This window comes from Salmo trutta, chromosome 36, assembly GCF_901001165.1.
Source record: "Salmo trutta chromosome 36, fSalTru1.1, whole genome shotgun sequence".
Taxonomy (NCBI): domain Eukaryota; kingdom Metazoa; phylum Chordata; class Actinopteri; order Salmoniformes; family Salmonidae; genus Salmo; species Salmo trutta.
Window position 1 is genome coordinate 32,147,272 of NC_042992.1, and position 11,766 is coordinate 32,159,037.

The following is an 11,766-nucleotide window of genomic DNA, read 5'->3' on the forward strand; positions in this document are numbered from 1 at the left end:
TGTGAACGCGGCATAATTCGTTGCCTAAAGTGCTTTTATTCATCCAATGATTTTTGAGGACTGAAAAACGTGACCTGTTATCAGGTAGAATAGACGAATGAACGTTTCAGTGGCTGTGAAGCGATAGAACTGGAGTTACACTCCGGTAACTATGAGTGGAGCGGAGCCCCATAGGGGAGCTCTGCTCCTAATTTGTTTCCCTTATTGGTGTCAAATCAAACTTTGTCATATGCGCCGAATATAACAAGTGTATACCATACCGTGAAATGCTTACTTACAAGCTCATAACCCACAGTGCAGTTCAAGAAAGAGTTAAGAAAAATATTTTCCAAATAAACTAAAGTAAAAAATAAAAGTAACACAATAAAATAACAATAAGGAGGTAATATACAGGGGGTACCGGTACCGAGTCAATGTGCGCTCAGGGTACAGGTTAGTCGAGGTAATTTGTACATGTAGATACGGGTGAAGTGACTGCATAGATAATAAACAGCGAGTAGCAGCAGTGTTCAAAACCAACGGGGGTCAATGTAAATAGGTAGAAGCTGTTAAGGAGCCTTTTGGTCCTAGACTTGGTGCTCTGGTACCGCTTGCCGTGTGGTAGCAGAGAAAACAGTCTATGACTTGGGTGACTGGAGTCTGACAATCTTTTGGACTTTCCTCTGACACCGCCTAGTATATAGGTCCTGGATGGTAGGAAGCTTGGCCCCAGTGATGTACTGAGCCCTACGCACTACCCTCTGTAGTGCTGCATGTTCTATTCCTATTCATTAATTGTGCAGACCTGGAGAAAATATAAACACCTTGACAATACTGTTTTCACTGTAGGCTTGCATTGATAAATTCAATCATAGACATGAAATACATCAGATTCATTCACATACCCTCAATAATTGTATTATGTAACAATTATGTTAGACTGGATTTTACATTTTGTTTAACTGTTTGGAAGTCTCTTTCATGATACATATCTAATCATAATCTCAAAATTGATTGCTCTGACAACTCATCCCTCTGCCTCACCCATTTCCTAGTTCCCCACCCTCCACAAGTCTTAGTCCCTCCTCCTTTTTTACTTCCTTCCAAACGGAACCCAAAGCCTCCCTTCTCTCTGCTGAAAGCCTGAAGCTGGCGTGCAGAGTGTCCATGGGGTGGCCGGGGAAGGGACCCAGGGGCCTCCTCTCCAGATCCCCCCTCTGGCCCCTCCTCATGCCCTCTTGTCTCCAGCTGTTCTCAGCCACCAGCTCCCTGAGCAGGCCCGGGCGTGGGTCCTCTGGCCCAAACTCCAGAAGTGGACCCCTGGGGCAGAAGCCCGCCGCAGCTACAGCCCTCGGGGACATCCAGGGAGTCCTGGAGCTGGAGTAAGGCCGCCTCCCACTCAGGGTTATCCAACGTGGGCAGGATGGCTAGGGAGAAGTGGGGGTGCCCGTGTGCCCCCGGGATGGGAACCAGAAGAGCCAGGGAGAAAAGAGTGAGCATCGGCTGAGAGGCACAGAGAAGGAACGAGGATAATCTCATCTATAGGTTGTTGGAAATATATAGTAGTTGTGAAATAAATCACAAAATTGAAAAATAGACTGTCAATGCATCAAAGATTGCCAATCTATCCAGATATTCACAAAGCCCTGATTCTTAGGGCCACATTCAAGAAAAAGGCAAAATTAACTGTGTGGAGCAACAAACAAGCATTCCTCCTTCCCACAAATACCCTGAAATAACACCAAGTGGGTTAAGATAGGTGTGCAGCTAGACACCATGTCCTAACATGCATATTTCTACAAGTATATGGTTCTATTTACTATGTAAGTACTGAATCATATGTACCTGCTGTACACAGACAAACTGAATATCAACGTCCACACCTGATACCACACACATTAGCATTGATGGATCCATTGGCTTACCTTGTAGAATGTGTTTCTGCCTTGACCCTTTAAATACCCCCATAAATGTAAAGAATTTCAGCTGACAGCATCATGTCCTCTGTCCCCGATTGGTTAATCGGGCCCTTGATGCACATGTAATGCAACATCTAAATTCTTCTGACTTGGAAACAGGCCTCACTTAACTGATGGACTCTAAAGTGTCCAATTATTGTGAAGTGATTCTTTAGGACTTTCGAAGAAACCTTGTCAAGGTCTCAGTCATTATGATCATCTCACGGGGAGGAAACACACCTGAAGGAATTCCATTGTCTGATTTCCTGACATAATCATTATAGACATTCATAAATACTCTGGATCAGTCACTTTTCTCAATTGAACGATTCAAGTAAAAACATCATATAACCATTGAGGTCACACTATAGATTAAATGAATTACTAAACAGAGCGGTCATCTTCATAGAGGACTGTCGTGTGTGCTTTGCAAATTGAAATTTTAAGAAGATTGCTAAACAACCAAAATGTAAAATGGCTACAGAGTCACTCAGAGTGACTTACAGATGTGAGTGCGTACATTTTGCTGGTCCTCCCTGGGAATCGAACCCACAACCCTGGCATTGCAAGTGTCATGCTCTAACAACTGAGTCACACAGGACCTCTTCCTATTCATCCTTAACCTGGTCTGTTAAAACCAATACAGGGTGCCTCCTGAGTGGCGATAAGAAACCCTGCCTCCCGAGTGGTGCAGTGGTCTAAGGCATTGCATCGCAGTGCTAGCTGTGCCACTTGAGATCCTGGTTTGAGTCCAGGCTCTGTCGCAGCCGGTCGTGACCGGGAGACCCATGGGGCGGCGCACAATTGGCACGGCGTCGTTAGGTTTGACACATTGGTGCGGCTGGCTTCCGTGTCAGGCGGGCATTGTGTCAAGAAGCAGTGCGGCTTGGCTGGGTTTCAGAGGACGCACGGCTCTCGAACTTCGCCTCTCCTGAGTCCGTACAGGAGTTGCAGCGATGGGACAAGACTGTAACTACCAATTGGATACCACGAAATTGAGGAGATAACGGGGTTAAAAATAATCTAGCAAGGTATGAATTATCAGATTTGACCGATTGATCGCTAAAGAACTGTATTATCTTATCTGTTGAAAAATGCTTTTAGACAATGAGTAAACAGACAACCTATACTTCCATCAGTTAATACAGCCCATTTATTAAAGTACAAAGAGCTCGTAGTCATTTGTGGTGGGATTCAGATACATGATCTTACACACATTCCCTGGCACTCAGTGTGTACAATATCATAACAAACACAAGCATCTATACATCTCTAAACTACTTGCGCATATTGATACCATAACAGCCATGACAAACCGTGGAGCGAGGAATAATCATAAAATGCTTAATTTACCATAGCATTACTATAACTAAAATTCTATCAGTTCACAGAGCTGAACCGTCAACATGCCTAACATTGACCACGTTTACATGCACACCAATATCCACTTATTATTCAGGATACTCAAGTATTCTGTTTTTGAGTTGACTCATATAAACATCATATCCCGATTACAATATCCCGGTTATGAGATACCCGGATAAGAACGCTGGGACATGCTGATCTTGGACGGGATACTGTAGCATGTAAACATCGAATCCCGTTTACTGTTGTTTTTCGCGGTCTGCGCAGGCTCAGTTTCGCATATCATGGGTGAAATTTTTATCTGATTGTCAAACTCACCTGAAAAAAAATAGGCTACCTGTGCAGTTTGATCCATCATAATTCCATAGTAATTTGTTTTGCTGATACTCTGTACCGGACTATATAGCCTACTGGCTTAGGCTACTTTCACCCATAATTTAGATACATTTCTGCAGGCCATATTATAATTTCTGACATTTGGTAGGCCATTTGTTTGTCAACTATAGTTAGATACTTGCAGCTTCTCTTCTGTCATAACTTGTTGTCCTGGAAGACTAAATAGCGTAGTGCTCACCAGAATAATGTAAACATGGTCAATAATATGGTTGAAGTACCGTGTCAGAATTGCCTTCTCTCCCCAATCCAGACTCCCCAAAATCATAGGTCATCAAAGGGGAGAGCCTTGGTGCACCCTGGGAATTGTAGTCCAGGAAGAACGAGTCTTTAAAGCCTGCTGATTGGTCGGCGGGGCTTTGGGGCGGGTCACTGAGAGGGGCGGTGAGCAGAGAGAGCTCCAGTTGGTCGATGGTGCTGGTCTGGAAGGACTGGGACTGGTGGGAGGAGGTCACTAGGGATGGGGAGGCTGTAGCCATGGTGTCGAACCTCTGGGGGGCGGGTGAGTTGCTCTGCGACTCGTCGGCTGAGAGGGAACGCCTGAGCTTGGCCCTTGCATTCTGGAACCACACCTGAGAGTGTGTGTGTGTGAATGTATAAGAGAGAGATAGAGATGAGAAATCACAATAATTTTAAGCATGACCTAAATGTCCATTGGCGACAGTTTGTCCGCATAATCCTGTACTGATTTTTTGGGGGATCTACTCCGGTCAAAATTTGTTCACAGTTAAAATCCTATGTTCTATGTCTCAAACCTGAAGCACTCTCTTGGGCAGACCGGTCCTGTGAGACAGACAGCTCCAATCCTTGCCATCAGGGTTGTGTTTCAGGGTAAAATAGGACTCCATGGCTCTCAACTGTTCGCTGCGGAAACATGTTCTTATTCGCTTAGTCCGCCTGCGGGCCCGGCCACCTGTAACGCCATCCTCCAGTCGTGGCTCAGGGCTGCTGACAGACTCCTCCCCTTCTCCTGTATCAAGGTAGGTTGATATAGCAGACTGTCCATTTGTAAACGTGAATATCATCTGTCATCTTTGAATAACTCACCTTCTCTCTGCTTGAGGTGGAGCTTGTGAGAGGGTGGAGCACTGCAGTCATCATGGTAATGTGATTGACAGTACAGGCTCTGCCCCTGTTGACTGTATAGGTTTCCAGGCATCAAGGTGACATCACACTCCTATGAAATATAGAATTACCACCATTGATGTAATTAAAAACGGTGCCTGGAGAGAGTGACTTCAATAGCCTCCTATTATGTTCCTATTAAAGTGTATTCAAGCTTACGTTTGGGCCTCTTGGCCTTCGTCAGAGCTTTTAAAAGTGAAAGTGTACCCAGGTTGACAAATACAGAATTATTTGATTTTATGCATTTCACATCACCATTACCACAGGTTTCAGTAATAAACAAGAATTCTCCCCCCTAGCTTATGGTGGGGGTAATTGCTCCACCTTATACTCGGAAAGGCTAGGGCAGGGTTTCTTTATTTTCACCCCTTTTTCTCCCCAATTTCGTGGTATCCAATTGGTAGTTACAGTCTTGTCTCGTCGCTGCAACTCCCGTACGGACTCGGGAGAGGCGAAGGTCGAGAGCCATGCGTCCTCCGAAAACACAACCCAGCCAAGCCACACTGCTTCTTGACAATGCCCGCTTAACCCGGAAGCCAGCCGCACCAATGCGTCGGAGGAAACGCCATACACCTGGCAACCGTGTCAGCGTGCATTGCGCCTGGCCCGCCGTAGGAGTCGCTAGTGCGCGATGGGACAAGAACATCCCTGCCGGCCAAACCCTCCCCTAACCCGGACGATGCTGGGCCAATTGTGCGCCGCCCCATGGGTCTCCCGGTCGCAGTCGAGCTGTGACAGAGCCTGGACTCAAACCAGGATCTCTAGGTGGCGCAGCTAGCCTTGCGATGTAGTGCCTTATAGACCACTGCACCACTCGGGAGGCAGGATTTCTTAAACTATGGGTCGGCATGTGAGAGGTGGATCGCGAGTTATGAAAAGACATCCAAAATCTCACACCATTTCTTCTTAATTTGGGTCATTGGAGGATGCAAATTTCTCATTTGGGCCTTGAGCTGAAAAAGTTATACAGAAGTGTCTAGGAGGTAGGTAGGGGCTAGTGGTCAAAGTAGAATTGGACAGGTACTGTAAGTGCTAATTATAGATCCAAAATAGCTAACCTGGCAGGAAAAGCATTCAGGGTGAAAGGTCAGATCACCAGACCTCATGACCATTGCTGACGACGGGATTGGCTGGGAGCAGCGGGCACATCGTCCCACACTGAATAACCTGGCCAGTTGGAGAAATAAGATCTCTGTTAGCACTCATCATTCTTAAACAATATGAGGACTGAGCATGTCTTTTACAACATTAACATGCTCCACTAAAGGAAATCCTCTTAGACAGAAGAGAAAAGTGTACAAATAGAATACCGTCATCAGTAGCCTACAGAGTATTACCGTACAAGAAAATGAAGATGGGACCAAAACAACCAAATGAGTAGTCTGGTGCAGATAAGTAGGTAGAGGCAGAATCAAAGCAACCAGAACATAAGTGTCTAAAGTGGGTGAAGGCTGTAGTCACCTGCAGTAGTCCTGCTGACAGTAGATGCTGCCGTCACGGCAGAAGAGTGTGAGGTGCGTCTGGAGCTCACACTGGCATTGGCTACAGCGGAGACATGCCTCATGCCACGCCCGCCCTGCAGCCAATAGGACAAAGCGGTCGCAAACACGTCCCTCGCAGCCGGCACACACCAACGGCTCCTCTACTAAGCCTGTAGCTGGAGACTGCAAAGCAAGAATAGAAAAAGGTCATTCCAGGTCACAAGGGCTCCGTTGTAATACTTTACAAATGCATCCCTCCTTCCTCCGTTACTTGAGGTAATCACTAATTTGACATGACTGGAGAGGTGTAAACGGACTCATGTCAGATCAATCATTAACGCTAGATAATTTAACAGGGTCACGAAGAGACATTTTAGGGGATCGTGGAGGCCACCACTGTGTATAAAAATAGAGCCACATTTCCTGGTTTCCCTGCAATCGCCATTACCTCCATCAAACAAGACAACTCAGAATGTAGGTCATAGATTTCCTGCTTATTTTGTGTACATAGTGGTTTTGTGGTTGGTCTAACGCACAAACTGAAGCCTGTTAGCTGAAGCCTGTTAGCCGAAGCGCGCACATGCACGTGCATTATGTTGGACCCAGTTTATACCGGGAACAGTTCTCAGACATGTGCTACTGGAGCGGTGCAAAAAAGGAGCAAAGCTTCTCTTTATGGGAAGTCATGAACTATTCATAAAAACCCATAGAAGATAAATGGAGTGTAGGGCCCTTGGACATGCATTGAGACTGTTCTCACAGGACTACATTGTAAAAAATACTATCAAAATGTGAAGATATTTAGTCAAGAATTTATCCAATTCCATATTATTATTATTATTATTATTATTTGTTTTACAGATACAATGCCCGTTTAGGAATGTTAACAACAAAAATATTGGGCATATGCTATTATTATAGTCCACATATACAGTACTGTATGGGTTTTCGCCAACTCCTCTATTGTTGTCATAACAAGTATGTATGGACGTCAGAACAGTCTGGGACCAGGCTACAGACATGCATAGTTCATATCTATCCTTGGTTCAGGCTAGCTGGGGCTTACACTGGCTGTTGAATTATCCTCTCCTAATCGTCTGCTCCCCTGGTTCACTGACTCCTCCCCCTCGTCACCATGGAGGCTGCCATACAATAAGCCCTCCATGGTGCTGCTGTCCTCTGGTGACATCATGATTGCCCTTGTGACAGAGGGGAAAAGGAGGGATATGGATCAAATCAAATAACATTAAGTTCTTGCTGATTCATTACACGACTTCATTATGTTTATTTCTAACACTATCCTTGCAGTTGATACTTCCATCTCCAATCCTAAAATGCACCTTTTACAAACATGTACAATACATGCAAGTAGACAATGTGGAATTAGAACTGATTTAGATTATCTTGGCAAACAAATACATTGCTCTTTAACATAACTATTCAATGAATTGGCTTGACTAGACCCATGAGCATAAAATGATCTTACCTGACGTGTTGATGTCCTGAAAGAATGCACTTCTTCTGGATCCCTGAACAATATCCCCTTTAAAAGGACAACTTAATGTGCATTATGGCACTTGAATAAACCGTACTATTCTCTGTCCAACCCTTTCTCTGACTCCAAAAATCCTCATGTCCACACCATTATTGTGATAATACGCTAAAACAGTGTTCCCGCTCCTCTGTAGTCGTTCAACTGGTGTGCCGTTAACTTTAAACATCTAACTCCCTAAATGTTGCCTGGTGTGTTTCTCGGTCCCAAGTGAAGCCTCAGCACACCTGTAAACAGGACCATCAGGAGCTGTTTCAGGCAGGTGCGAGAAGATCGGATTGGCTGCGCTGCCTGCTGGGAAAGCGGGTAGATCAGGGGCCATGAGGCAGCAGAAAGCTGTCCCAAGAGACCAATTAAAAAATTAAAAAATAAAAGAGAGCCAAAAGGGGCATCTGGGAACACCACACCATAGGCTGAAAATACAATGAGACAAAGGCGGTGGATAAAACCACATGCACACAAACACCACAGATGCATGTTAAATTTGGGCATGAAATATAACATGAATTTCCAGGTTCTAAGTATGGATCTGTAATCCTACAATAGCTGTATGGGAACAGGTAGACAAATGTGAGGAATTTCTAATTGTTTTTCCTACCGAATAAAAACATTTATTGAAATCCAAAATTAAAACATTATTTACAGTAAATCTTATATTTGACCACTATACTAACTTGTCTTAGGTGGTATGAGGACCAAAACACAGATGAACTAAAGCAGTATACCCAACAGTGTTTTTCCTTCAATGTATAAAAATACTTTTTTCTAAAATCAAAACATTGGTCAAAAGTCCTTGCCTGGGTGAGAATTTTGTTATAGAATATACTGAGGTTATAAAAATAGGCTATAACAGGCCCACCCCAAGCCACACTGCTCGCTCCTCAATGGCTCATGTGAGTGTTCTCAGAGATTATCCACTCCTCGAATTCGCCGGGCAAGCTGAATGTCACGGGGGAATAGCGTTACACGCTTGGCGTGGATGGTACACAGGTAGGCGTCGGAAAACAGTAAAACGAGGAAAGCCTCTGCAGCCTGGAAGAGAAAGAATGGTGTCAAAAATTGATGACCCGGAAACGTTCATATTGACAACAGTTAATAGGGATACGATTTTATTTTTATTGCAGATATGTAAATACAACTTTTTTCAAAATAAGTGTACTGTTGTTATTATAATCAAACATTTTAAAACTGTAAGAGAAAGGTTTAGAGTATTGATATAACAGTTCTTCAAATAAGCACAGGAGTGGGAACCAAACTACCTCCTGCAATGCCAGAAGAGCATACACCTGCCATCTCATGAAGTCCCTGCTATACGTCTGGCACACCTCCCGAACCTAAGTAGACAACCTGAGTAAACAACCTTGAAATTCGCTGAAGATAAATAATCACTAATAGGAAATATTTACTCGGGGTAGTAACTTTAAGTGTAAAAACAAGTATTTTAGTTAATCTTTATTTTATTTATTCCAAACTAAGACACCACCAGTTTACCAGTCCCTCCAGGATTTTGCAGCATTTTATTTATATATATATATGGAAAAACACTCGATTTTGCTGACATGTCAAAATGCACTGACGTGTGGCTTCATTAGTCTAAATAGCAAGACCCATTTTGAAGTGCGTGATTGGTCATTTTTATGTGATAATGTTGAGATTATTTGACTATTGTATGCAGTAATAGTGCCGTGATAGGTCAAATATGCAAGCTCTCGCATAATATGTGGGGAATTGTCGATTTTGCAAAGAAATATGGAATCGCAAAATCCTGGAGAGACTGGTTTACCCACATACATAGCAGAGTTCACAGTGCTTTACAGGATGAACTATGCATCATCAACAACAAGTAATGTATTGTTAGAGTGGCAGCATCCATCTAAGAATGTAAGGTGCCTATACACAAAATGGTGGTTGTAAATCGGTCCACAGGAGCCATGTGCTAATCAACCTCTACGAGGCAAGACAGTGAGGCGACAAAGCCAGTGGTATTGTACCAGGCGCGCAAACGGTCCCTTGCGCAAAAGCAAGTCAGTGCTCTTCTGGTACTTGCGAATTTCCATCAGAGCTCGGGTGCCAGGGCGAAACCTCCTCTTATCTTTCAGGGAGGGAGCTGGACCTGCAGGGGCTAGAGAGATCCAAATCATCTTTAAAAACAATGAGAACCTTTTTATTATTATTATTATTATTATAATACTTATTCATTGCAACGCTTTCAACTAGTGGTCACATACATAGCTAAACAAAAAGTTTGCTTCAGTGTCAGGATTGAGAAGGCATGAGTCAACCCACATTCCCCCCCTCCCATCTTCCTCACCTGATGGTCCGCTCAGCCGTGCTGCCGGTGATGTTGAAACAGGCGCGGTTGGGGCTGGAGGCCGACGCTTGGGTGTTGCACCCTTGCGCCGGCTTGCAGAAGAGCTGTCAGGATCTCGACGAGGCATCCTCCAATACTAGTTCACAACACTGCGTTAAAGCCACACGCCTGATGGCAAAGAGAATATGGAGAAAAGATGCATTTAGTGACTTGATCCAGTATTGACCATATAAGTTCTTGGACTTCATCATTAATCTTGCATGTCATCATCACACACCTGACCTGTTAGCCAATAAGTAAAAAGGGTTGGTAAAAGGGTTGGACTCAAACTGGATAAAAAAATAAAAGGCATAATTTCCCTTTATGACAAGGGCGTCAAACTCATTCCATGGAGGGCCTGAGTGTCTGCTGGTTTTTGTTATTTCCTTTCAAAATTGTATCCAATTAAGACCTAGACAACCAGGTGCGGGGAGTTCCTAACTAATTCATGATATTACATTAATTAATCAGATACAAGGGAGGAGTGAAAACCTGCAGACACTCGGCCCTCCATGGAATGAGTGAGGGGTTTCAATTCATCTCGGGCGGGCGCAAGTGTAGGTGTGTTTTGCACTGGCTGAAAGTTGATTTCATTCGATTTGAAGTCAGCCAGGTGCCCCGCTCTGCTGAGGCGAAGTCAGCAAAACTAAAAGTTCCATAAGTAAGCACTTGTAGTAATGAGTAGGATTTCACATGCAAAAAGTGATTGATTTGATGAAGGTTTTCTATCTGCCTTCCCAATAAAAAAATACTTTTTGGGATGGAAAAACACTTTCAGTGTAAACTTAAAACAACTAAAACCAAATATAAAGCATTTGTAACAAAAATATAAATGCAACAATTTCAAAGATTTTACTGAGTTACAGAAATCAATGAATTTAAATAAATTAATTAGCCAGGCCCAACCAATCAGAATGAGTTTTTCCCGTCAAAAGGGCTTTATTACAGTCAATACTCCTCAGCACCCCCTCACCCTCAGATGATCCCGCAGGTAAAGAAGCCGGATGTGGAAGTCCTGGGCTGGCGTGGTTGCACGTGGTCTGCGGTTGTGAGGCCAGTTGGACGCGTTGCCAAATTCTCTGAAACGACGTTGGCGGCAGTTTATGGTTGAGAAATTAACATTAAAATGATCTGGTAACAGCTCTGATGGACATTCCTGCAGTCAGCACGACAATTGCGCACTCCCTCAACTTGAAACATCTGTGACATTGTGTTAGAAAACTGCACATTTTAAAGTGGCATTTAAATTTGAGAAAAATAAGTTTTTGTGCATATGGAAAGTTCGATGAAACTTGGGACCAACACTTGACATGTTTATATTATTGTTCAGTGTATGTAGAAAAGATAATACATTTTTTTTTTTAACTAATCTTTCACAACTAACAATCACCAAAATAAAAGCCAAACGGTAAAGGGAATTAAATTCCAAAACCAATGCAATTAACAGTATTGATTGTATTTATTAAATTTGGAGCAAAATAACACAGCATTAGCCATGGAGAAATTCTGAGAATAGCAGGAAATTCTTACAAAATGCTAAAATTGCGCACACAAAAATACACA

General features: G+C 43.5%; 2 protein-coding genes across 3 annotated transcripts; both read right to left on the bottom strand.

Moving 5' to 3' along the window:
- Window positions 1-3,067: 3,067 nt before the first annotated feature.
- On the bottom strand, window positions 3,068-8,375 carry LOC115175892 (LIM/homeobox protein Lhx9). Of its 2 annotated transcripts, XM_029735513.1 has the most exons (7): window positions 7,788-8,375; window positions 7,368-7,500; window positions 6,282-6,484; window positions 5,879-5,987; window positions 4,743-4,872; window positions 4,451-4,665; window positions 3,068-4,267 (listed from the first exon to the last, which is right to left on the bottom strand). In XM_029735513.1, the coding sequence occupies exons 2-7, from the start codon at window positions 7,491-7,493 to the stop codon at window positions 3,896-3,898; spliced, it is 1,155 nt and encodes a 384-aa protein (XP_029591373.1). In that variant the 5' UTR covers window positions 7,494-7,500; window positions 7,788-8,375; the 3' UTR covers window positions 3,068-3,895. The 2 variants fall into 2 exon arrangements, with proteins under 2 accessions (XP_029591373.1, XP_029591374.1); XM_029735514.1 differs by lacking the exon at window positions 7,788-8,375 and having other exon boundaries at window positions 7,368-7,681.
- Window positions 8,376-8,438: 63 nt separating this feature from the next.
- On the bottom strand, window positions 8,439-11,237 carry LOC115175894 (histone H3-like centromeric protein A). The gene is made up of 5 exons (XM_029735516.1): window positions 11,177-11,237; window positions 10,165-10,332; window positions 9,845-9,975; window positions 9,113-9,187; window positions 8,439-8,885 (listed from the first exon to the last, which is right to left on the bottom strand). Exons 2-5 carry the CDS (start codon window positions 10,289-10,291, stop codon window positions 8,757-8,759), a joined length of 462 nt encoding a protein of 153 aa, XP_029591376.1. The 5' UTR covers window positions 10,292-10,332; window positions 11,177-11,237; the 3' UTR covers window positions 8,439-8,756.
- Between the last annotated feature and the right edge of the window lie 529 nt (window positions 11,238-11,766).